Source organism: Trachinotus anak, unplaced genomic scaffold (genome assembly GCF_046630095.1).
Source record: "Trachinotus anak isolate AG129_WGS33_773 ecotype Australia unplaced genomic scaffold, CSIRO_AGI_Tana_v1 ptg000001l, whole genome shotgun sequence".
NCBI classification, from domain to species: Eukaryota; Metazoa; Chordata; class Actinopteri; order Carangiformes; family Carangidae; genus Trachinotus; species Trachinotus anak.
The window spans coordinates 15,602,167-15,629,500 of NW_027273852.1; the positions used below are offsets into that span (position 1 = coordinate 15,602,167).

The 27,334-nt window shown below is 39.6% G+C and overlaps 1 protein-coding gene across 2 annotated transcripts in view; it reads left to right on the plus strand.

Moving 5' to 3' along the window:
- itprid2 (ITPR interacting domain containing 2) overlaps positions 1–27,334 on the plus strand; it is a 45,395-nt gene that overhangs the window by 12,405 nt on the left and 5,656 nt on the right. The window contains exons 5-17 of one of the 2 annotated variants that reach the window (XM_071480211.1): positions 693–742; positions 986–1,039; positions 4,932–4,971; positions 5,209–5,304; positions 8,819–8,878; positions 8,984–9,131; positions 10,037–10,097; positions 19,036–19,143; positions 20,248–20,620; positions 21,161–21,377; positions 21,943–21,994; positions 24,295–24,377; positions 25,414–27,174. In XM_071480211.1, coding sequence (XP_071336312.1) covers positions 693–742; positions 986–1,039; positions 4,932–4,971; positions 5,209–5,304; positions 8,819–8,878; positions 8,984–9,131; positions 10,037–10,097; positions 19,036–19,143; positions 20,248–20,620; positions 21,161–21,377; positions 21,943–21,994; positions 24,295–24,377; positions 25,414–27,174 — 3,103 coding nt within the window. The remainder of the gene's footprint in view (positions 1–692; positions 743–985; positions 1,040–4,931; positions 4,972–5,208; positions 5,305–8,818; positions 8,879–8,983; positions 9,132–10,036; positions 10,098–19,035; positions 19,144–20,247; positions 20,621–21,160; positions 21,378–21,942; positions 21,995–24,294; positions 24,378–25,413; positions 27,175–27,334) is intronic. The other variant, XM_071480220.1, reaches the window with a different exon arrangement.

The window sequence follows — 27,334 nt, forward strand, 5'->3', positions numbered from 1 at the left end:
TATCTTAACACAGACTAGGAGGTATCCTGGTATAGTCCTTTTCAGCGAATAACCTGAAAAGCTTTGCCTTAGTCAGGCGGGAAGTTACCGTGCATCAATAGCGATAGTTAGGCTTAGGCTGACAAGTTGTAATAGTGTAGACTGGTCCTCCTTCGCAACCAGGGTTTATCCTGATCTTGTGTTGGCTTCGGATAGTTAGTTTCATGGGTGACTTTGATGGTATGGTTTTTTAATATCAATCTGGAATCAGTCTAAGATAAGTTTATCAGGTTTATCAGGTGTTTGCATGCAATTGTTACTCTCATCTTGACCAGGAGTTAGCCTGGGAAAGATAGTGTAGCCTGGTTTTTCGTTAGCTTGCCTTGCCTGGTTAGGACTTCGCTTGTATGTATCGAAGTAGACAACAGTTAAAAAGCATAATGGTGACACACCGGTGGTGAATATTTTCTACGTAAACCCACTCACTGTGTACCCTTGTCTTCTTCTGTGTGGCATATCTGTTGTGTGCTATAGTCGTATGATACAACACTTAGTTATGCAGCAGGTGTTTTACCACATATAATTTGTGCTGAAAGGGGCTGACCTGACTTCACTGATAGAGTGGTCTGTTGGATCTTTATTTTTTAAATAGTCAGTTTATGGTTTGGGTTGATAAATAACTCTTTTTATCTTTCGCTATGTCTCATGTCCAGGACTCCCCTTGGAGCCTCTCTAGATGATCAGAGTGCTTCTCCCAACAGAGGTAATCAACATTTTCTATGTGTTTTGTTCATATATTATATTGGGAGGCCACCAGCCTTTTTGGACACTTAAGTTTATGATTAATACTTGAAACCAGTCATCATATTTTTAAAGCCCGGTTAACCTCAGGCGTTTTGTGTCAGAATTGATTGAGAAATTTCCCTTACTCTATATTACTATGGATACGTTACTGAAACGATTTCACAACTTAACTGCTTTGCGTGTACTGTGTGTGTGAGAACAGGGGCGCTGAGGAACGGCTGCAGCTTTGAAGATGACCTTTCACTGGGAGCTGAAGGTCAGTACATTGAAAAAACTCACAATACAAACAAGATTAGAGATTTCTGCTTATTGTTAACAGTTTCCCCCTATGTTCGGCTTTATTTTCACTGACGCAACCAACTCAAGGATCATTTTGACATTTTGGTAAATACTTTAGTTCTCCTTTTTATCCACAGTCAAATGAGAAGGTTGATTTTGGCAGGGCTGCACCTCAAAAATCAATGATTTAAATAATTAATCGGGAAGTCCCTGATGCTAACCTCATGTTAGAAGTCAAATCATTAACTGTAAATCTAACTGTTATGGAAACAGAGAAATGTGACAAACCATGTCTCAACCCTCATGTCTGATCGCACCCTCAGTGCTTTCAGCCCCAGTGTTGAATGGTAGTGAATTCCAGTGTGATCGTCATTTGTGTTGACAGTAGTCAATCAGGAGAGGAGCTCTGCAGGGTCACTTAATACCATCCCAACAACCTGCATATTTCCTAAATGAACAATTTAACAATACATAATGCTGAGATACAACATCTTCACCTCCAAACAACTGCAAAAAATAAGTACATTAAAAAGTTGATGCTGTACATGAATGGGCTCCAGGTTTTCAAGAACAGGGGTCAGTTTCACAAAGATTGACTCTGACTATGGCTTAGAAGACTTCAGATTTAGTTAGATTTAGCTGACAGATTTAGTTCATCGATATTGCAAACTAGATTCTTTCAGAGTCACTGTAGTGAGAAGTTGTTCAAACCATCCTCATTGGTGTTATTGTTGTTTGATTTGTTTGCAAGCTGATTGGATCCTTATTAACTTGTCCACCATCAAAATATCCTGTCATGCTTTAATGCTTCAAGTTCATTAATTTTTCATAACTCTGACATGATGAGACACATTTTGTGCAGCACCTGACTGTGATTTTTAGAGATCTGTGATTACCTGTAACTCTGCTAGTGTTGGCACTGAAAAGCTGGGGGAATTACTTGTAAAACAAACAAAAAAAGTCTTACAATCCTGAACTTAGGACTGACACACCCCTTATTTCTACGAGTTTTTACAACTTGGAGATACTTTTACCCTGAAGATGTTTTGTTAATACAATCCTGATGTCTGACAAACACAACATTGTCAGCAGAATCGAAAACATCGTGTGATTCACTACTCCATCTTCATTCCTCGGTCCTGTTTCTTTACGAAGGAAAAGTAAACAGTCACAGAGGTGTGGAGACACAACGCATGCATGACTGGCTGTCCTCAGTGTGTATGTGTGTTTTCATCATTCCTCTAATCTTCTGTGAATACAGAAGTAATGGCTCTGAAGCAAGAGAGTGTTTTTGTTATGAAGAATAGACGGTAATGACTATATGTTGAAGCACTGAACGCTGACATGTTGTGGGGCTCTGTGTGTGTGGTCGAAGGGTCAACTGGTGGAATCCAGGACTGAATAGATGCTAATGAGTTGAGGCTGAGGTTGTGTAGATCTGATCAGAAACGTCCTGTTCAAGAACAGTCACTCCTACACTGGGGTAACTTGTCTAATTTGATTAAAAACTCGCGCAGCAAAAAAGACCACAGTAGCTGCTCCTCTGTTCTCACTTAAATATAGTGCTAAAACAATTGATAATGAATAAATAAATAATTAAATAACACTTAATTTTATCTTTTTCTTTCAGTAATAGCATGTCCCCCAACCTGAAATTTTGAGTTAATTAATTTCTGAATATAAAGTGATATCACTATTACAAAGCTTTGTCATGCTGCACACCAAGTCTGTAGCAGTTATTCTTCAATAAAGATCAGTTACCAAACCTGAAGAAGCTGGATGAGAGATGAATTTGTCCCTAAAAACGGAATTAAAAAATGCTCAACTATTCTAGTGAGGTGCTGGTTCACAAATAGAAATCAAAATAAAAAACTTAATTCAAACTTCAAGAGAGTTTTTGATTCTCTCGATCTGTGTGTTACACCACATCATGCATTCTTCATAATAAAATCCTGCAGTCATCTGACTGCAGATAATATCTGCTTGAAGTAAGTGATCCCATAGCAAAATTTACAGAGTATAAAAACATTTGCGTGGGTTAGGGTTAGGTAAAAGAAGAGTACAAGAAATTACATTAATGCATCTAATCTTTTATTGCCAAAGTCAAAATCAAGAATAATGTCTTGGGATGTGGTGTGTGACAACTTCTCATGAGTTGGTGCCAACAGGATTGAACCTGCAACCAATTGTCTCAAGTTCAAGTCTTCAAGTTGCTATACAATTCCTGCTGCATCTTAATTCTTTGTCATGTTTTGTGAGTCTAAAATTTGTTTTAGGTAAAGAACTAAAATGGGCTAACTGGCTGTGTGTTAATGTGGCCAAGACATTAGGATGAAAAGATAATGGCACAGTCTTTGGATTTGGTTGAAGTCTTTGTTGAAAACCTGAGCAATGTCTTTAGTTAAGTGATTCTGTCTGCTTCCTGTGTCTGCCTAAATCTCACCTCATGTTGTTATGTACTAACCTTTAGTGCCTTTACCATGAGAGTGATGTTGAGTCATGTTGACAATTGACAGAAGTGGCTTTTGTACTCTTTTGAAATGTCATGTATGAACAGATCCTAATGGGCTGTAATGTTGTCAAGACAGGATGGGAAGAGATTAAAGTGTTAATGTGGGAGTAAGATGGAAGTGAATTAGTAAATTAAAAGGGTCAGGGTGGATAGGATGGAAGTGAATGAGTGAATTAGTGTAAGTAGGCATGTCATCGCCATGTTTGGCTTCTTGAATCCAGCTGCCTGTCAGAGAACAAAAGCACTGTGCAAGGTTGAAGAAATCCAGCTGAAATGGTGTGAAAGAGAGATAGAGAGAGAGACATTCAGACAGACTATGGCAGGACAACAGGTCTCGACAGGTTCTTATTAACTGGAAAAGAAAATAAGTGTCACACCTACGGCTGGTGATGACTTTCACTTCTCAGAAAGAATGAACATTAATCTGCCTCAGCTTCACTTATAAATTAGAATGGCAATAGTTTTGCCATTAATATTTTAATGGCTGTTGATGACTGTTGATTATACTCTGTGTATACTCAGTGAAATGACAACTGCCACTGTTTTTTATTTTTATTTTTTTTATTTTATCTGCTAAAGTTAGCTCTGTGAATTGGTTGAAAAAGCTGTCTCTAGCAGATTTTTTAAAATGCTTCTAGGTGACTCATTTACAATGAAGAGTCTCTTGAAAAGGGGCTTGAATGTGCACTTGAAAACTGAGGCTAAAGTGAACAGATCCGGGACAAAGTCAGCACCCTCACCGGTTGATGGTTTATGTAGATTTTTTTAGATGTTTTTGTACTGCAGTGTAGAGCTACTTAGTGTTAGTGTTATAAGTATGACGAAGAAAAATGTTGGTTATTTTGTTTTTCCATAACACTGTTTAGATCCTTATTCTTGTTTGTATTTTCAAACCATATGTTTTCACTTTTAATTTTACAACAGAAAAGGCTGTGAGGATGACGACTGGTATGCTAACATTAGCTCACTAACTGCTAAAATTAGCCTAAACTGTAAAACGGATAGTTTTTTTTTGTTTGTTTGTTTTTTAAAAACATAATACATAACCCCACAACCTAATGTAGTTAGCTAGTGATACTGACCATAGAATTACTGCTGGGTTTGATTGCTAGTCATCTTGAACTCTGGGGGAAACTTGATGGCCATTTTTCATCTTTCTGACATTTAGTAATTCAATGGTACATCAATTGATCAGAAAAAAATATTGTCAGATTAATTAATTAATAATAGAAATAAATCTTAGTCCCAGACTAATATAATAACTAATAACTTTTAGTTTCCTTCAGTCTGTTTTTATTGTTGTTTGCATTGACATGTAAATAATTTGTCTTTAATGTTTTAATGTTTTTCTCTGCAGCCAACCACCTTCTGTCCAATAGCAATAAAACTGAATCTTGGTGAGTTCACTTTTGTGTTTTTTCTCCACCATTCCCTCTACAATTCCAGATCAATAAATTGAGGGGTTGAGGTGCCAAAATAGTTTCAATTTTTTGACAAATTTGTAATTAATCATATGAACCACATGATAAAGAGTAATTCAGGGGCTTATTGGGTCATTTGATTTTTTTAAATGAAGTTCCTCGTGGTCCATATATCAGTTCATCCTCTCTCCACCCTGTGTATGTGTCTTAAAGTTTTGGTCTTGCGGCGGATCAGAAGAGGAGTCAGTATAAAGAGAGAGGAAGAAGTATGAACTCTACAGGATCTGGGAAGAGCAGCACTGTGTCCAGGTCAGTTCACCTTGTCAGTCCTCAGTCAGACTCATGGAGGTTTCTGCAGGAAGTAACTGAAGTGATCTCAGGTAGAGAGGGGCGGAGATACAGAGGGCTGTTATTAAACTTCAAACCAATTCAATGACAATACAGAGAACTCATTTGTACCCAACTAAAAAAGCACCCAGATATGTTGTTATTTAAGCAGATGGATGTAGAGGAGTGGTACCTCACCAAAAGGGCTGAAGATTATTAAAGTTAAAAAGAGCAATCAAAAACATAATTTGCACCTTACAATATTTTTTTCTGATTTTATTCAAAATGTTTTTTCTTGTAATTTGACAGTTAGTTTCCACATCTTCAGGTCCCCAAAAATCGTTTAAATGAAACTATTTAAGCAGGGAAAAATAATTATTTTATTAAAGTTATAATATGTAAGATTTTCATACAATCAAACTCTGTTTTTACTACATGGTAGTTATTATTGTTAGTTGTGTAATCTGCCCTTTGTGCTAGTTTTAATTTGTGATTCATGACAAACGTGCAGCATGTAATCCACAGGATAACTGCAGGTCTTGAAAAGTCTTAAGACATAAGATCGCATCAAAAGGACTTGAATCTCATTTACAAAAGGTTATAAATACTTACTGTTCATCCCTGCAGTAGGCAGTAACATAAGTTACCCAACATTTCCTACTGCTGCGGCTTCATACTATCTGCAGAAATATGCTGCTGTCCTCATTGTGAAGAACCAGAGGACAGTTTGTCATGGAGGTTAATGCTGACTGCTATCATTTGTGAAAAATCTGTCTCAAAATGACCATGTTGATTTTTTTGTCATTTGTGGATCCATTTTAAATTTTGCAGGGAATAATGAAACAAGAGGCCACTAACATGTAAGATTAAGTTACAGGCCAATCGGATCAGAGATAGCTAGTTTGCATGTTAACTTGAGAAAAAGAGAAGTAGCCATAGAAATAGAAGCAAAACAAGAGGGTTTGGTGCTTTCCACCACTGAAGACAGCTCTTGGTGAATAAAGGAATGAAGTCTGTTGTTTGACTCAAAGTTTCTTCTAGACTGGTAAGTAAACATGCTATGCTAATGTTGGCTGTGTAGCAATAGGAAAATGTACAAATGGCTCTTTTAAAGGATTATAACATTTTAGAAAATATTAGTGGCCTCTTGTTGAAAAAATAAAACTTTTGCATATTTGTCAGATCTTTGTCGAACTCTCAAATATCAACATTTGTATGGTCCTCAGAGGACCAGTATGGGCTGGACTATAGTCAAAAGTACACTATGCTTAATTTTAAAATCTCACAAGCACAGGACATTGGAAATCATTCATATAAGACTGTATAAGATTTATGTAAAGATGATATAAAGTTGTCTACACGGTAAACACTATAGCTATTGTAGTTTGTTTCTTTTCGAATGGTTCTCAGTGGATAACTGAAGCTCCTTTCTTACTGTATGTTTCCTAAAACAGTAAAGACTTTTCTCAGAGCTCCTTTAACTGGTTTGAATAATAACAACAGCTCTCAGTGTCACTGTTCCATCAGAAATTGTGGGTTTAAAGTTTTCCACTTCTCCTCATTGAAGTAGGTGTGGTCAGTAAATAAATATCTTAATTTTTGAACGTGCATTGATAGATTCATGTCCGGAGGATTTACTGTTGAACTGACTGTTTGTGGTGAATATTACTGCTTTGGGAGGAAGATTTATTGGTAGTGGCTGGGCAGGGTGTGTGGGTGACGGTGTGTGTCGGTTTGGGCAGTGCTCTAGCAGTTGGAGGTGAATGTGTATATGTTATGGTTCATAATGGGCTGGGGTGGTGCATCATGGGTAATCCATCCTCTGTTGTTGATATGGGTTTGAGAGACTCCTGGGCTGTGTTCAGTGTGACAGTGTTTTGCAGCAAATTGAAGTTTTTTAAGGTTTCTTGGAGCGTCAGGATGAAAACTGTGTGATTCGTGGTGAAAAGCCAAAGGAGCCATGACATATAGAAACACAACACTGTTACAAACAGACGTTGTTCCATTGACGGATAAGTTCACAGTTATTCATGTCTGTCTTAAAAAAATATTCTGGTGCCCATATGAACATTAAACAGTTCGTGCTGGCTGTAAATGTTCCTCTTGTTCACCCTAGTCATTAAAAGGTCCCTTCCTAATGTGGTTTCACTGTAAGTAATGAGGGACAAAATCCACAGTCTGTGCAAAAATGTATTCCAAAGTTTTACTGAAGCTAATGTGAAGCTTCACTGCAGCTCAACAGGGAGACACTGTCTAGGGAAACTAAGTGGGAATTTTACGTCAAAAAGATTTTTGTAGAAAGATATCCACTTGACTTGTTTGACTCAGATAATTGAAGCCACTTGTAAGCGTCAGATAACTTTTGAATCCAGGAAGATGTCTCTTAATTATCAGTGGGAACAAGAGGAAAGGTTACAGCAAGAAAAAACAGTTTCAATGATCATATGGAAACATGACAATGGTTTTAAGATAAATTAAAAAAAATGTGAATCTGTCCTTTAAATATACATCTTAACCTTCACTGTCAGTGGATAAGGACAAACAGCTGAAAATATTTCACTGCTGCAGTAGACACTCATGGTAATTGTGTGATACATGACATTCAGTGCACCACTTATTCCAGTAAAACAATGTAAAAACAAGTTGTCCATTATCTTGGCAGCACTGAATGCAAACCCAGGTTTCATCACGCAGTCCCTCCAGGAATCTGTGATCTTGTTTTCATAAGAGTTAATGCAAATCAGTCCCTGCTGGCAATAACGCCCCCTTGGCAATAATGCTTGCCGGTTTTACCAGTCAGACCTAATTTATTTGCACCATCAATTTAAACCCACGTTCTGGCAAAGCTTCTCCTTTTGAGCATCTAATGCCTAAAAATAATAATTTTATGGTATTGTGGAGCCTTTGGTGGCATTACATGACATGACAGGAGGCACTAAGGTTAGGTTGTAGAACTCAGGAGAAAAACAAGTTACCTGGTTGGCTACCTGCAGACTAGTGGCTATCAGCCCTTAAAAAGCCCATAAACAGGACATTCCTGAGATCCAGAGACATCCCTAAACTAAGTTTATTTTCTCTCTCACTGGAACCTACTCCATACTGAAATTATAAATCATTTCTTTAAGCGTGGAGTTTCGTTTTTTTGTTTTTTTTACACAGGACTAGCAATTTTTAATAGTACTGCAAAAAATCCACTGCAAAATGAGCTCCACTTGGGTTATTGTGGGCCGTAATGACCACGGAACAACTTTACAAGATCCTGGAGGGGCTACTTGTCTGCTGCTGGTCAAGTTTCTACTGGTCTTTACTTTCTCTAGGTGGGGCTACTGAGGAGCTTGGGATTAAAGCATTGTTGCAATCTCCAGGGAGGCTGAGGCATCACACTGAATAACTAGCTCACTAACTAAATAATGAACTAACTATCTCACTAACAGACTAACCCACTAACAGCAAGCTGTGTGTGAGAAGTACTAACTGCCTGTCTGTGTTTTCATAGTGTTTCAGGGGTGATGGAGCACTCAGAGGAGCACCCAGAGGAGATCCTCCTTACCCTGCGGTTAGACTGACTAAACTAACCAGCAGACTAACTCACCAGCAAACTAACTGACTGACTGACACACTTACTGACTGAGAGACTGACTGACTGTGTATGTGTCCACAGTGTGTCAGAGTTGCTGGACCTGTATGAGGAGGACCCTGAGGAAATCCTCTTAAATCTTGGTTTTGGTCGAGAAGAACCTGACCTAGCCTCGAAGGTTCCTTCCAGGTTCTTCAATAACTCTTCCTCAGCGCGAGGCATCGACATCAAGGTACAGAAGACAGCAGTGTGATAACAATGGACACAAATTTTTTATTAAAATAACTGTGGCAGTTTTCAAAGCCTTTTGAACTGCAGATGACCGCAACACAAATACCAGTATACTCCTGGTGACTCTAGGTCTGTTCATTTAAGAGTTCCTAACCCTGATCACCCAGTCTTACACAGTAACACACTCCTACACAACTGCACAGTCCTGTCCAATTCCCCTATCTAAACTAAATTTGATCAAAGTGAGGCTGTGAGGCTGTACTTGGCAACAGTGCAACAGGTTCCCAATGACAATGTTAACATGCATATAGTTAGCAGGTATAATATTTACTATGTTTACTGTCATAGTTTAGCATGTTAGCATGTTAACATTTCCTAATTAGCACTAAACACAAAGTACAACTGAGGCTAATGGGAATTAGTTTTGCAGGTAGACATTTCACTGAAACCACAAATAAGTACCTGATGCTGGCGGTAGAGTAAACCTCAGAGGATCACCAAAGTCATTAGGATTCATCCTCTGGGGCCCATAAATGTCTGTACAAAACTTAGTGCTAGTCCATCCAGTGGATGTGTAGATACAATGTTTCAGTGGATAAGTGAGAACTTTGAGCTACAGGTGGTAAGAGAATCATTAAAGTCATTAGGATTCATCCTCCCAGGGCCATAAATGTCTTTAAAAATTTGACAATCCATTCAATAGCTGTTTAGATATTTCAGTCTGAACCAAAGTGGTGGACCTCCACTAGCACGACTAAATTTATATTTGGTCATAAATGGTCATAAATTTCACCTGTGAGAACAGACTAACAGATTAACTTTTTGGAGTCTGCTGCCTGTGTTTTTGGTACCATTAATCACTGATACTGTTTTATAATGACATCACTTCCTGTGGCTGACCTGCAGGTCTACCTGGGAGCCCAGCTGCAACGCATGGAACTGGAGAACCCCAACTATGCTCTGACAAGTATGTACCTACCTAATGTCTGCAGTGTCTGCATCTGTTCTAGTGTTTATGACCACACTCCACTGTTTACATTTGCAACCATATGTTTCACTGTGGTCAGTTTCAGAGGGATGACATCACCCGAACACATTTGTACTACAGGTGGAGGGTTAACCATGTTAGTGATTAGAAGCTCAGAGTTTCACGTCCTGAAACTGTAGATAGAGGAAGTGAAGTTCAAAGACTGTGTGTGTGTCCTGTTCCCAGTGTTATTGTGGTGTTTAGTGGGGTCCTTCAGCCATATTAGCTGCTCTGCCAATTGCCTGGACAACACCGCCAGCAAGGACAAAGATCTGTTTGTCCCAGACTCATGCACACAAGCGTGCACGCACACACACACACACACACACACACACACAGAGGGGAGAGAGAGAGAGAGAGAGAGACACAGAGAGAAAGAGAGAGAGAGAGAGAGAGAGAGAGAGAGAGAGAGAGAGAGAGAGACCTAGAGACCTGCTCTGCTAACATCCTGGCCTCTTTTGTTTTCAAACCTTCGTTTGCATGGAGGTACTGGCTCAGTAATTAAACACAACACACACACACACACACGGCTGATTTTCTTCTTCTTGACAGTTTGACTGCCTTGGTTCTGTAAAAAAAAAAAAAAAAAAAAAAAAAAAAGGCTTAACCAAGGATCCTCTGTGTGTGAGCAGATGAATCACTCTGTAGCTGAAAGTACATCAGGTCTGCAAAAGTTTGATTTCACACTTCATTGGCTGTTTAACGGTTTGATCATCACTCGTTTGAGATAAACAAGGCAGTCAGTGAGTGTTGTTCAGCCAAGTGGTCTTGGACATAGAATAAATTGGTTTTGATAGGACTTGGCATCTCTGCTCTTTTAGTTGGTTAGTTTTTTTTCAGTGCAGCAAGACTCGTTGACTATTTGTGGCTCTTCTATTTTGCTGTTTGTTCCTGTTCTATTTTTGTCTTTTAACGTCTGGTTGGTTTTGCTGTAAATACAGCCTTAGACTGCTACACATTTCAACATGTCTACATTTCTGAGGAGGACATAAGGCCTGACAACATCACATCCACCACAGATAGCAACTAGCACAACCAACTGTGTTACAGCTGCAGAAAAATTTCTAGAGCTCCGATGGTTCACTTATCACTCATTTATATTATTAGCATTCACCAAAAAATAAGATATTCACACTTATTAAAACACAACATTCCACTGATCTATTTTATAAATAGTATATATTTTATGATATGGTTCACAGTAACAAGCTAGTTACACAGAAATGAGCCCAGGTAATGGTACAGTTTAACTAATCAAATGAGTCTCCACTGTGACGCTGTGTCACACCTTTTGAACGGCGATAATCAGATGTCTGTTACGTTGTTGTGTTGTTAGAAACACATAATAAAACACAAATACAAACACAGTCTGACCAGTCACCATGTTTCCAGCACTATGTAGGAAAATGATCTAATTCGCACCACTACGAAACTGAATGTTATTTAACCTTTATCTACTCTCAAGAGCCGCCTTTTACAAGTGTGCGGTCGATGTTTGTCAGGCTGGGGTGAATGAATGTCTCTCAGTCTCTTCTAGCTATGGCTGCCCTTCACGCTGTTATGTTTCATTGTGAAATTGGTTATACATTTGCTAAAATGCCACTGCAGCATTATCACACATAGCAGATGTTCACTTATACATTCCTACCCCTGGTGCAGACAGGAAGTTAATATACAAAACAGCAGTCGTAGAACTTCCTGGTTACTGAAATGCATAAGGTCAGTAGGTTCATTCTTAGATTATTTTGTCTTTAATACTTGAAAGGCCACATAAAAATACAGTGAATTGATCAGATGGTCACTGGTAAAAAACACATTTCTGATCAGTCTTGCCATTTATTTGGGATTCACGTTTTTTTTTCCTGTTGGTCAAAGTCCACCAGAGGTACCAACCTGTACGATAGATGTCTAAAACAAACAACTTAATGCAGTGCATTATGTACACGGGGAACGGGTGTGACTGCTCATACATATTGTTTCCAACTGCTTATCTCAGCATCACAACCTAATTTTCTTGTTATCTGCAGATAACAACTAAATGAGTCATGAGCTGTTTGGTGGCATGCACATTACAGTTCAATGAACTGAGTCAGGAGAAGAGAAGAAGGCCAGTGTTTAGTGAAATCTGAAGCTGATGGCCAGAAAAACAACTCATGATGACAAAAACAATAGTGAACAAGTACACATCAAAAGGCCTGTTAGTTGGAATAGTCTTCACACACCGTCTGGATAGGAGGGTCTTGGCCCACTTCCAAGTGGACTCTAGAGTGGTTTGTTTGTGATGTGAAAGTAAAATTGACCAATCACTGGACTGTGCTAGTTACAGATACAATATGTCACTCAAGAGCTAAACAACTATTAAAACCATCTGCTGATTGTGAGAACAGTGATCTCCTGATCTGTGATCTATAGGTATAGGTGTAGGAGATCTTTTGTAACCATGGTGACACATATATAAAGCAAGTCAGTGTGTGAGTGTATCTGAGCAATTTTGTCAAATCAATCACAAAATTCCTGTAGTGTTTCTTTGTGGTTGTAATTATTTATAAATTGTGATAGACTTGCTGTTTTGACCAGTGTTGTGTAGTAATGCTTTGCTTAGTAATGTGTTACAGTAAGTTCTGTCTTACCAGGAGATTGGTGGAGGGTTAAAATCCATTTGGTCTCTGTGTACAGTGGGCAGAGTGGTTCAGGGTATGGTTGAGGGGTGGAGAAGGTGGTAGCCTCTACCGAAAGAGGAGACATGCAACTCCTGGTTATTCAAAAGTTGTCTCATTTAAATTTTGTGTACTCTTGGTTGGCTGGCTGACCTTACCTCCTTTTTTGAGTTGGAAGGATTGTAACTGTGATTCTGGACTGGACCTCTAGAGAACTGTGTGCTGTCACCGAGGCTAAGCTAGCTGCTGGATGGTCAGTAAATATCTCCCAAGTTGTATGATTGCCTTCTTGGTAAACCTCAATGTCTTGTTTTCTTTTTCTACATGAGTTAAATACAAAAGATGGGATGTGGGTTTGGAGGATTTGGTTTGTTTAAATGCACCTTTGATGGAGCTGACAGCTGAGTAACAAACCTAAAATAATGAGTAATATAATCCATTATTTTGACTGATGAGTAATTAGTATATAACATTGATTCATGAGCTCTTTCTGACATCAGAGACCATTCATATACACATAAGAGACATTAACCTTTCTGTGGGTTGTGTGTTCATGTAGCACTAATGATGCAGATGAGCCAAGAGGAGTAAACAGGAAGTTATTCAGACTAACTCACTGATTGGACAGTTTTGGTGATGTCATCCTGCTTCACTAGTGCAACATCAGGACCCAGATGGGGAAATCAGATTATGGTGACATTTTCATATTCTTCGGTGTCTCAAAGGGCTCACAGACATAACTGATTATGAGCATTATTAGAATTATTACATTGCAAATTGACTGCATGTTATGAATGATTATGAATGATGAACAGGTACAGACAGGACAAAAAAGGTGCTTCTTGTCCAGCAGCAATATTACAGAGACATATTCTTAGGACTTTTGCTGCTCTTGACTGATTGACAATGGATTTAGGGAAAATTCCTGCACTTGTGTGCTGACGTGCATGTGTTACCATGGTTACCAAATGATTTGCATAAGCACATAGATTGCGTTCTCAGACAGCTTACTCTAAGAGCGTTACCTAAACTTTCATCAGGAAATGAGTTTAATAGTATAGCTTTGGAAATCATGCTAATGGTCCTCCTCCTTCCCAAGTGCTTTCAGTCAGTTTAAGTCCACACCAGAGTTCGACTGACAGCTTTCATACAAGCCCAGAACATTGTAAACAGAAAAATGCGCCAGAGTTTGATTGAAAAAAAACCCAAACAGGTAATGCACTCTTAGACTGAGCCAATTCTCATCAGGATTGTTTCATTTTTCAAACAATTAAAACTTTGGCCTGAAGACTTATTGGAAAAATCTTTAACAGTGGATTGTCAGGTCAGTCTAAGATAGATTACTTTCTAATTAAATGTTACTTTACAAATTATGTACAGTTCAAAGGTTTTAGGCACCAAAAGTAAAAAAAAAAAACGACATTAATAAGTTTATTTATCAGTTGGCTTCATACAAAGTGCAGTAAACATAAAAAAACAGTTCTCCTCAGTACACCTACATGCAGTTTTTCAAGGTGCTTGGAGGGAAGGTTCTTCCAAGTATCTTGGAGAACTTGCCACAGTTCCTCTGTGGATTTAGGCTCCTCTGTCTCTTCATGTGATCCCAGACTGACTCCATAATGTTGAGATCAGGGCTCTGTGGGGGTCAGACCATCTGTTGCAGGACTTGTCTCTGTAGACAATTGTTGGCTGTATGTTTTGGCTGGTTTTTATGCTGCAGAACGGACCTGTCAGGTGCCTCCCTGATTGCACTGCATGATGGATAAGAATCTAAACATACGCAGTACTGTATATATTACTAAAGGTAACAGTGTACTCAAAAACGTTAGTTTATAGTGTTCATAGCTCTTCTGAACGATCACACTTGAAGGTGGGATGAAAAGCTGGCTTTCATAGAGAGGGGTGAGATGTGATAATTCATTGAAGTGAGGATAATTGTGCTTATTTTTGGACAATCTCCCCTTGAGGAGGTTCACTGTGTTGCACTTCTTTGTTCAGATGAAAAGTGACAAAAGTGTGAGGAGACAGCTCAAAGTTACTTCCTCACCTCTGCACACCTGGCCAAACGCTAAAGAAAACTGAGTGTGAATGTTGGATTCTCGTTTTTGGAAACAGACACTGAAAATGTGCGTCGTGGGAGGAGGTTCAAGACGCTGTTTGACAATTTGACAAGCTCTTATTTTGAAGTGTAGTGATACTGATGTCAGTGGAACCCGATGCTGTAAATGCCTGGGGTAAAACTAACTTCATGAAAAGCTGCACTGACTCAGATCAGAATTGGATCTGAGAACTTATTTTTAAGTGAACTGCTCCTTTAACAGTCTCTGGTCTGTCTGTGGTTCCTGGAATCTTTCTTCTTTTCCAGAACATTCTCATACTGTCCCATCGTTTCCCTGGATCCAAGACACGTGTGTGTGTGTTGTTGTTTGTTATGTAAGCCCTGTTCTCACCATTTGAAAGAATCTCTTGGGATGAAGAGTAGAAAAAAGAGCGAGTACGTGTCGTTTTCTCTTATTCCTCACTTCCTGTTTTAGGATCCTAAGAATGAGCAGTAGTGCAGAGTCAGCAGTCAGCAGGAAACACACTCACACAGTATTACTGTCGTCACACAAGGCTGCTGTAATAAGAGGTTCATGTTCTGTAGTCGTATGCAGATGCGACTGAAAAAACTCTACAACCATCAGTTTGACTGACTGGTTTATACAATACTTTGCGTAATGTGTGTTTTAACTTTTCTATTTTTTTATTTTTTGTAGCTTCAATCGGAATCTTTTAGATTGTTTTAAAGATACAAAAATTGATGTTTTGGCCATTTTCTGGCAACAGAATGAACTGAAAGCACAACATTGATATGTTATCAACTTACAAAGTTGTTAGAGCTAACACTTAAGCAAATGTTTGGCTTTTAATACACCCAGTAGACACAGAGCAATCACAATGTGAGCAATAATCACATTGGAGTTGTGTTTGTGTCCAATATTCACTCTACTTTTAGCTCCAGCTTAGTCTCCGCCAAATCCACTGTTTTCTCCAGCTAGTCACTAACTTGGTCAGTTTGCTATCTTTTCCACTGAAAACTGCTGTCTGTTGCTGCTGGAAATGAGGTTAATACAGCACTGAGACTGAACCATACAGTCGATGTGCAATGAAACCAAAACAAGCTAAATAATGCTAAAAAGCTCTATAGAGCAACAAAGTTACCATGGATTCGGTGAGTTATGCTGTGGGCTACAACTTGAGCCATTTTCTTTTTTATGTCACTATATTAGTTTACATATTTGCAAAGTGGCAACAAAAGTATGCAGAATTACCTATGTTTCCTATGTGTATTACCTGTTTGCAATCTACCCTTGAAGTACACACAACTTTAACCCCATAAAAACCTGATAATGCTCAGGCAAGTTGGGTAGTTATAAGGAGCAACTTTTCTCTATGATTTCTAAGTGGATTTATGGACGTTTATTTTCAAGCGACATCAGACATAATGTTATATGTGTAATGTATGTCAAAGTATGTAGTATATGATTTTTTTTTTTTTTTTTTTATCTTTCTAAAGTCAGTTCAGATCAGGTTTTCAGTACAACTGTGCTTAACTATGAAGATGTGCAGATTTTTGGCCGACCTGGTAGCCAAGTGGTTAAAATGCATAGACTGTAATCACAATGTCTCTAGTTCACTTCTGGCTGGGCTCTTTGTTCTATTTCAGTCCGTCATCTATATTTTCACATGACAGCAGTGATGTAACTGAACAATAAAATTTATCGGCTAACACAGTTAGAGGTCTTACTGGGGTCAGAGGTGCGACAGTAAGAGAGAGCAGGGCTGTGCTGTATTTCAGGTGATACTTTAACATCAGAGCGAGTTATGAGGCATTTACAGAGCCACGGAGAGAAGACAGAAGTCTGCGTTTCATAACAGACTGACAAGTATTTAGACACAGTGCGATGGAGAGGAGGAGGGGAGGAAGGAAGGAAAGTATGCAAGTCATCATCCTGTTAAAGACAAGACTGACAGCTCGACTTACACAACCAAAGAAGAAGAAGGAAGGAGGGAGCAGTGGCTCTGACGTCTGTGTTCAGTCCCAACATGACGCATTTTGGGGTTTTTTGAGTCTTTTACGGCAGAAATGTAAAGAAAATAACTATTTTTCAAAACAAGTGTTAATTGTCAGTCAGTGGGATGGAATCTATTTCCATCTGTTTCCAATAATAGTAATTTATGAGAATAAAGTGTCATTTTCTTCTCTCTGTTGCAGAGATCTACCTTATTCTGGGTGTACCTGAACTCACTCTCTCGTCCATTACTCCCTGTATAACAAAGTTACAATAAAATTTAAATATAGATATAAATATAATGCACCATATAGTAAATAATGAATGATTTTAGGGACAGCTCAAGCATTTCCATCCGCCTGTTTTTATACACATTTTTAATTTGTGTGCAGAAAAAAAAAAATCTGTTTAGAAATGCTGGACATGACGCAATATTGCAAGTTAGTGCCTGAAACATGTTTTTCTATTGTATGAGGTTTCACTGGCAATCCTGTCTTTCTCCTTTTCCATTTAATTGTGCCCTGTTCTTCTGAAGCGGTTTAATGTCACTCAGATGGAGAATGAACACCACCAGCTGTTTCTCTCATATTTTACACTTTTCTTGTGTTTTATTTAAAGTTTTGATATCCATGTAGTGTGACATTCCTTCTCTCAGGCTTCCATCCGGAGCTCTAGTAATAACAGGCCAGTCAGCCAATCAGAGGAGAGGCGCTGAGCCTCTCCTCTGATTGGCTGACTGTTTTCTAAGTGAAAGAATAAAAATGTAGCAGATTTCAGGTAAACACTCTGAAGCCAAATCCTGCAAGGTTGGATGGCGGGTCCAGGTGGGTGGGGCTTGGTGCATGGCTGAGGGCAGTGACTGCTTTGTTGTGACATCACAAAGTTGCAGAAGTCCTGACAGCTCATTTTAAAGCTCAGTTTCTGAATACAGGCTGTGTGCATTTCTCTGTGGACTGAGCACTTTGATACTTTCTCAGTATTAAAATAGAACCTAGACCTGCTTTATAATCAAAAAAGACATGAAAATCTCACTTTACACAATACGAGATCTTTGCTTTAATTGCTTTAATAAATCTGCTTTAATCAGCATTTTCTTTTGTTAATTTTTTGAAAATTAGGTTAAAATTTGTGCTTCATTTGGAACTGGAGTTTTATTCTGGTTTATAAGTCTTTCATGTTTTCATAAGGGTGAAGATGAGACTGAATGACCTTGTAAGATGGATGTTTGTTGGGGAGTGCTTTAAAAACAAGCTCAGAGACACCAGGAAACATCTAACCAGCAGAGATATGTGAACTGGCTCAGCGAGGGAAGAGCGTTGCCTGGCAGCTGGATGTTGACATGTTCAGACTTTTAACTAATCTGCCTCCTGATCCACTCACTGCCAGTTATTACACTTAAAGGAACAGTCTTAACATCTTTGGAAATCTTACCCTACTATAAGCACCCTTTACAGTTTCATTTGCTTCCATCAGGACAGAGGTTTTGTTCAGACCAGGCATTAACATGGGTCTCCAGTGATCCGATCACAAGTGAACAGCTCTAGTGTGTTAGTTCACACCTGGCATTAGAATGCGTCTCCACATGCATCTCGAATAACTGATTGTGATCAGATCTCACTTCCCTGCTCTATATGCAAATAAACACATATACACTGTTGTTTTTAGCTGGTCTGACTTCATTCTCAATGTGTGTGTGTGTGTGTGTGAGAGAGAGAGATTAATTGGTTCATAATGAAACTGTGGCAGGTCAAAATTAGACTGTGGCAGAGGACATCAGTTGAGTAGGCTTGAAGTTTGAGTTTGGCTGAAGACACATGTGCATTCACACTGCTAAGAGAACGTGGCCACATGGGGCCCAGACGACCTCCACATGTGGTCTGAGTGATGGGAAGGTTACCTTGACAAAACATGGCCACAAATTAGTTATTATTGTTGCTGATAGCTGACTTACAGAAATAACAACACTTATACTGACACATGAGCACACACAGTGCTAACAGACAAACCAGAGAGCAAAACAAAACAAAATAAAAAACCCCTCCCAATAAGAAAGGGGCAAACCGCTTTGGTTTTCAGTAAAGTTTTCCTAAATTAACAAGCTAATATTTATTTAGGTTTGCGTGTGGTCTCTTTGAAACACTTTGTGACTGTTCTTTTTGTGTCTTGCAGGTCGTTTCCGTCAGATCGAGGTCTTGACCACAGTAGCTAATGAGTTCTTCCAGCTCTACAGTCAGGTTTCTGGTCAGCCTGTCCAACGCATCAGCTCCAGGGACCAAGGTAACTGTGGCAGCTACTGTAAATGCTGACATTGTGAATTTATTATTTATTAACCTCAGAGGCGGAGAGGCCTTTATTTGCAACATGCTTATATTAGAGATAGCTTCTATTAAAAATCTGTCCTGATTTCCAGTTAAAGCAAAGCCATTTGCCTCATGCTTATTCACTTGGTGGTCAATTTCTTTTACATTAAATTGCATTCCAGGCTGCTATTGGTAGGCTTTTAATATACAAACTCTTCAGAAAACTGTTGAATTTCATAGATGGCAATGTAACATTTACTGGGGAAAAAAAGGAAGGTGGAAAAAACTGGACTTATAGGGGGATTAAACAGGCATTTCCTTTAAAATATAGAAACTCAGAGAAGCCAAATGTTGAAGATGACATAAATCTCTACTGATGGAGTTAGTGCTATGGAAAGTTGTCAGGGAACAATCTTTCTGTAACAATCCTGCATGTCCGCCTCAAATAAAATTTTCTCATTTGATGAGGTGCAGGACTACACTGAGTTTTTACAGTTGTGAAACAAGATATTGGATATGTTTTCTACACAAGATGTGGTTATAACAATTTTATTTTGTCCCCCTTTCAAAATCTTAACTCTCATTCTTGGGCTAACAGTGTTGTTTACTTGTGATAATGGGTTAAGTTTCTTGAGAAATCAAAGGGTTGTTTTCTCAATATGACAAAATAATGAAATCTTGAGCTGCAACTTAACTGAGAAATGTATTTTAGTGATCCTGCTGACATTGTTAATATTACTGTACTGTAAGAGAGGTGCTGATTAGCTGGATTTAATGTTACTTGACATGAGCTCTAATTTTATCGAACTTAAGCTTAAACTGATTTCAGGATAGAATGTCTCCTCATTATATGTCAACAAAAATATACAGTGATTTTTTTATTTTATTGTCAAAATCTATTTTAAACAACTATTTTGTCGCCAGTGATATTATAAAGACAGTTTAATGAGAGTTTTAGTTTAATAAAATCTTTTTCATCTCATTAATGTCTTGTCTTTACCATGGACAAAAACCTTTTAGTTGGTACTACATTTGAATGATAGTGTGTTTTATTCTGATTTGTTCATCTCGTCTCTCTCAGGAGGAGAAGTAGGAGAAGGAGGAGGTGATGAACCGACTCCACCTCTGAAGAAGACCAACTCTGCTCTGAACGTCGCCAAACTCCTCAAGAAAACCATCAGCAAACACAACCTGCTTGCGACCGCCCCCGAGTCACCTGAAGCACACACGCCTAACCAACACACACAGCTGAACGGACACACGCCCTCTGATCACAAACACACCAACGGTCACGTATTCGTTGGTCCAGAGAAGGATGCCTGCAGTATTGAACCTACCCACCAGGGGGAGACAGTTGGCCAAAAACATGTCCGCAAGAAAGATAGCTGTTCCCTGGCGACGGTTACCGAGGAAACCAATGGGGATGGAGAGACAGATCGGCTGACAGACAACAGGTACTGCTGGACAGACTAGTAACGGTAGCTACTGCTAGCTGGCTAATATTTAAAACAGTTTTCATTGGTGGAGGAAGCACTCGCATCAAGATCATCTACTTAAAGCTACAGTATGCAATGTTCACTTACTAATTGACATCCATGAGCTCCCACCCTAACTTGGCCTTCTGTGATTGGTTAGAAAGATGAGACCCACTCGAAAACTTTACAAGATAATATATCTGCACTGCTGCCAAGCTGTTCAATGATTCTGTATTATAGAGGCATATAGAGGCACATTCAGATATTTTTGGAGCATATTTCAAATTAAAACATGAAGTTGCATTCTGTAGCTTTAAGTAAAATTACCAATACAACAAAGTGAATAGATTCCGTCACAACTAAACGACCTGCTTTTAAAATCTTACTCAGATAAGATGATTCAGATTCAGCTGTTCAGTAAAAAGTTCAAAATTTACCTCTGAAGGGAAGTGAGTCAGAAAAAAACATAAGCACAGTACTTGAATAAATGCAGTTGACTAACATCTGACCTCCCATCAGTCCTGAATGGAGCGGTACTGGACCAGCAACCAATGGAGTACATCAAACAGAGTCAGCTGACCTTCAGTCAACCAATCAGAGAACAGAGGATGGAGCTCAGATGGTCAAAGAGGAGAAGAATCTGACCTCAACCCCAGAGAAAGCTCCTCTCACCCTGGTCCCACTTCAGCTGGCCCAGCTTCGCACTGAAAACGCAGACTCCTTCGACATGGAGGAGGTACGGTGTTCTCCTGGGCTCCCTCAGGTTCTTTATACTACTATTTGGTAATATTATGGTTCTCCAACCTCCTCCCACACAGAGATGCAGTGTTCTTCAGGGTTCTGATGCTGTGTACTCTCTAATTGTGTAAATCACTTTCCATGCAAAGAACTTGTGATGTTCTCTTCTGTTCATAAAACCTTCTCACAATCCTACCGTAACAAGTGGTGGTCAACATTATGTGGTGTAAAGCAGGTGTGGATTTGTTCTTGGTGTATTGATTTGAAGTGAACTTTGAAGGGCAACTTGGAAAACCAAGCTGAAAACCTGTTTGACTATTCTGCATGATGGAGTAAATACACCTGTACCTTCAGGGCAATTTTACCTCCTGAAGACCCTGATGAAGGTCTGCTGCTGTAGGTGGACAAGCATGTTGACCCAGTTTATCTGCATAAAGCCACCCTGTTGTTTGCAGACTAGCTGGTTAGTGAAAGGTTTTAGGTTTTTCTTTAAGTGAAGGTGGTGACTCTCAGCAGCTCTTTGTTTCTTTATTTTAAAATCCAGTCTGTTGTTTGTCATTCAGATCCAGAGTAATGATGATGAGGGTCTACCATCCAGAACTTCCAGAGCCACCGGTGAGTTTACCCTGACCTCTGATTCCAACTTCTTACCTTAATGTCTCACTTCACTTAAAGATGTCCTGTGGAGTTTTCTTGTACACGCACAGAAGTTGTGTTAACATTACAAAATATCGACAGGAAAATGTGCTTCAGACAATGGGGGCCCAAGGGTGGGTTACCAACAAAGGTTGGAACCTGCCCAAAGTCCCAAGGTCCCCAAGTCCCTAGAAGCTCTTAATACCAGATGCTTACTCAATATTAGTTGGTTCTACATAATTTATTTAATTCCAAATGTGTTTGTGAAATTTGCACCACTGAATAAAAATATTAACTATGATGTGTCCTTCCTCCTCCATCTTGTGGGTCTGATTTGGTAGATGGACCCTAGTTTTAAGACCTAAATTGTGTTTAGTTATAATAAGCTCATTTTTTGTAAAGTTGCATTTTATCAAATTTTTTATGTGTGTCAGTTAATTTACACACAGAAAAACTACAGCAAGGTGGCATCATTCCATCATCAGAGAACTGTAAGGCTACACCGACAGTTATTTTCACTATCAATAGGAGAGTTATTTTCTGTAACAATCCATTGATTATTTAGTATATAAAACTGTCAGAAAATAGTGAAAAATCAATCATCAGTATCTGCTGAAGCACAAGTGAACATCTTCAGATGTCTTGTTTTATCTGACCAGCAGTCAAAAATCCAAAGATGGTGCATTTACTTCCACAGCAAACTGGGAAAACTAGAAAATACTCACATTTGAGAAGCTGGTACGAGTGACTTTTTGCCATTTTGCAGAATTGTTGGCAGTTGTTTACTGTCAAGTAACTAATCAGTTCATCAAATAATTATTTAAGCTTTAGATGACTGGTTGGTTTCTGCGTGCCATGCCTGGGGAAATGAAACTCTATATCTATGTATAGTAGGGGTCGAGACCTCTGTAGATTCTATTAAAAGTGTATTAGATCAACTCTTATGTAATGCAGCTCTGTGACTGACCAATAAAAAACAAAAATCAGCAGGCACATAATTAATTAATCTGTATTATCAAAGGTGTTCAGACAACAAAAGACATGTTTAAACATTTGTTGGGGCTGTACAGATAGACTGTATAAGTCAGGCTTGATCCAGTAAGTCAGGTTCATATTTTAGGAATTTCAGTTCCACAAAGCTGACCGAAACATGATATTTTCTCCACCACTAGAGCTAAACTATGCGCATAAATCACTGAAATACCAAAGTAGTGTTATGTAAGGTTTTTATTAACTTAAGTCTGCAGTTACATCAGGGTGAGACTAGCCTGCTTTAACTACACAGCTCCTTGTATGCGTTCACACCACGTTAGTTTATGTTCTGTTTGAATATACATGTATTTAGACAGAACACTTCTGCTCTTCTGATTCTATGGGTTATGAGTATGATAAAAAATAATGGGTGAAGTTATCTCTCTCAATCGAGATTTTTTTTTTCACAATATAATTGTGAAAAAGGTTTGTAATTACATTGTGAATGTTAAATTGTAATAGCTATTCAACCGCACCTGTACTGTGCCCTTTATATCGAACCTCTAACTGTATGATAGTGAATACATTTAAGGGTTCAAATGTAACCCATAACAGGCCAAATCAGTGTCCCAAACCCTTACATGATTTTTCAAGAAGCCACTGTAGACAACTTAGATGCTAGAAAAGTATGTTTCCAATAGGACTAAAAATCCTAAAAGAACCAAAAGTCTCAGACTTTTAGGAATTTATAAGAAATAATAAAAATGTATCAGACTTTTTAACAGGGTGCAATAAAAGACACAGGGATCCGGTTCAGTTTCTTTTTTGTATTAGTGAAAAAATCCTGGCTGCAGCATTGGGAATAAAGTGTAATTCTATTACAAGAGAAAAGAAAAGAGAGTTGCAATAATCTAAGCAACTCATACTAAAAGCATTTCAGCATTATTCCTTGTTAAAGATCTTGATAAAATTATGTTTTTTATGATCTGTTGAATTTGACAAATCAACAGATCATACTCAGATCTGTTTAGATTTATTTCTGTATATTTATTTATTTCCGAGACCATAAATCATTGCTGTCCCTCCAGTGTATACAGATGAGAGTTTATACTGTATGTAAGCAGTCTGTTTCTGCATGCAGCAAACATGTTTCATATGTCCCAGTTTACCCAGCCCTCAGTCAGGGCAGATGGTCTGTCTCTTTATGTTCAGTATAAATGAGTCTTCTCTGCCAGCTGCTGGACAGATGTGGTACTGCAGAAATAAGCATTGTTTTTTTTGTTTTTTTGTCTGTTTCTCTCTTTTAGATCTGTTGAGGACAGTCAGTCAGCAGTCAGACAGCAGTGGTTTTGCTGAGGAGCCCTCAGCCGACTCCAACAGCTACCTCAAGGTGTGTTTGAGTGTCTTATTCAAAGTCTTCATCTGAGTTTAGGTCACTACCTTTGATCTTTACAGTTATTTGAACTGACTCATTTAATTCCAGCCAGAACCCTATCACACCAGGTGGAGAAACATGCCTCCAGATTAGTCAAATGTTAACCGGAGGAAAATTTTTTCATGGTGTGTAATAAAAGTTTGTATCCCAGTCTGGAACATTTATCTTTCAGGAAATAACATTCAGGACCACTTTGGCTGCTGCAGATTCTCTAATGTTTCTAGAACGAAGGGTTCAGATAATGAAATCCAGATACAGATACAATGCTGCAGCTACAGCTTCATTTATTTTTCCATGAAGACGTTCATCTTATTTTACTAAATAATCACTAATTGGCTCCAAATTTCTGCTTTTAATTCACTTCACAGCACAGCAGATCCATCACAGTGATGGTTCAATTATTGATAAACTGATAATTAGTTGGTTAGTGGTAGCTAGTAACTAAGTATATTTACTCAAGTACTGTACTGTGAGGTACTTGTACTTTACTAGTGTATTTTTAGTTTTTTTCCACTCCATTCTTTTACTCCACTACATTTAAAAATATTGTAGTTTTTTTTAGTTGCAGTTTATTTTTAGAGCTCCCCCAGAATAAATTAATATAAATTTATGTGAATTTTTTTCCTTTCTACCACATTGACCATCTCACGACCACTCAGATTAACAACCTAAACTAGTTAAAATGAGCTCCATCTCAACCTAGTAAAACAGTAAAACACTGATGCATCACTATTAATGATGTCATAATATATATCAGTCACAAGGGAATTTTTTCTACAAAATGAGTTCTTTTACCTTTGATACTTCAAATACTTTTGCAGGTAATACTAAAGTACTTTGACTTAAGCAAGCGTTTGAATGCAGGACATCTATTTGTAATAAAGTATTTTTACAGTTGTGTTGTTAGTTTTACTCAACATGTGGATCTGAGTCCTTCTACCATGACTAGTGATAATTATTATTATTATTATTGTTACTTAATTTTAATCAGGTGCAGGAGAGTAGTGACAGCTGTGACAGTGAGACCACTGTGACATCGCACCCGTCACAAGATGTGGCCACGCCCCTCGCACTGGACCAACCAGCATTCGTTTTGCCTGACGGCAAACAGGAGGAGCCGCGGCCTGATGGTGCTGATGCCAGGAGTAGATCCAGGGAAGAAGACGAGCAAGATGGGAGTTCAGAGCAGGTTCCACAGTATACAGCTCACCAGCTCCCCAGGAACAAGGAGGATAAGGAGCCAGCTGAGAATGGGGACCGGAATGATTCTGAACCAGAACCACAGCCAGAATCAGAGATTTCCAACAGCATATCTGCTGTAGAGCAAGAGCCACAACCCACTCAGAACCAGACCGAGACTGCCGCAGACACAAAGCCACCCACAAAGGGAGTGGAAACTGGGGACGAGGCCCGAGAGGAGCATGCATCCTTGAATGGTTCAGGTATACCTTGTCCATCCTCTCCTGTTCTCAGTGCTCTGAACCGAGCAAAACAGATCCAGCTGAGCAGGAGTGGCCTGAGAGTCGAACCCCAGCCCTGTGAGACATCCCAAACCCTAGGGAGAGGAAGAAGAAGATATGGTATTCCCCTACAGAGGTCCTCCTCCCTGCCCTCCTCGCTCCTCTCACCCACCAGGGTTGTGTCCTCTGTCAGGATCCAGTTTGGGCGAGGCCAGGCATCCTCCACCCAGCCCAAGTTCTCCTTTAAATACAACCAGGAGACTGGAGAGGACAAGAAAGAGGAGGACGACGACGAAGGACAAACCAACTGTCTGTCTACTCTGATCATAAACCCTTCCTCCTCGTCTGGCTCTAACAACCAACCACCAAGGCTTCCCACAGATTCTCCCATCCCACCTAAACCCATCCCACGCTACCTGATGAGGTCATCCTGCTCCCTGCACAGCCCCAGCCCACCTCCTGATTGGTCACCAGGTGGCCATGCTCACTCCTGGAGCACCCAGAGCGTCCCTGATCTTTCCTCTAATCAGCAGCCGTCTGGCCACTTCCAACAAAACATTGGCCCCAGTCAAAACCAGCAAAGCTGGAATCCAGGACCGATGATGTTCTCTTATCCTAATCCCAATGCTAATCCTACAGAGCAGTGCAGTCCCAACCCTAGTCCCAGACTTAACCCCAGCCCATATCTCTTCACTCACCCTCACCTGCAGTACCCCTCCCCTCTCCATCCGTATGCCAGTCTTCCCAACCTTCAGCACAACCACTCCTTGCACCACCATTCCAGTCTGACTAGCCTCCACCAGCCTACAACTCCCACAGTCCCCCAACACAGCAGCCTCTCCAACTTGCATCAGCCCCCAACTTCCATAGCTCCTCACCACATCAATATGGGTAACCAGCACCCTGGATCTCCCATAATGCACCACCAGGGCTACAACCATTCATACAGTCATCAGTCACCTTACCATACTGCTCCTCACACCTCACAGTGTGCCTCGCCCTACTTGGGTTACCATGGCTACAACACAAACCCAAGCCTGGGTTTCCCCCACCCTCTCACCCAGTGTCCACTGTTGGCCTCGGAACACGGCCTCCACCCTGGTCTCACTCCTACTGCTCCAGGTTTCCTCCCAGGCCTGGCCTCAGGCCTCAGCCATGCTCACAGCCTCCATCCAGGGCTCGCTCCTCCTGCTGCTCCAGGTCCAGGACATAGCCAGGGCCCATCCAGCACTGAGATGCAGCTGAGGAGAGTTCTGCATGATATCAGAGGAACGGTTCAGAGTCTGAGCCAGGTTAGTCCTCGTCAGTCCCTGTCTCTTAAGCTCTTGTTACTTAGGCTGTAGTGACTATAGCTGTAGTCTGTGGTTGTAGTCCTACAGTCTTTAAATGAAAACTACGCTGTATTACAACTTGGTTTTACCTTGATACCTTTGCCATCTTGCTGTAAAAAGT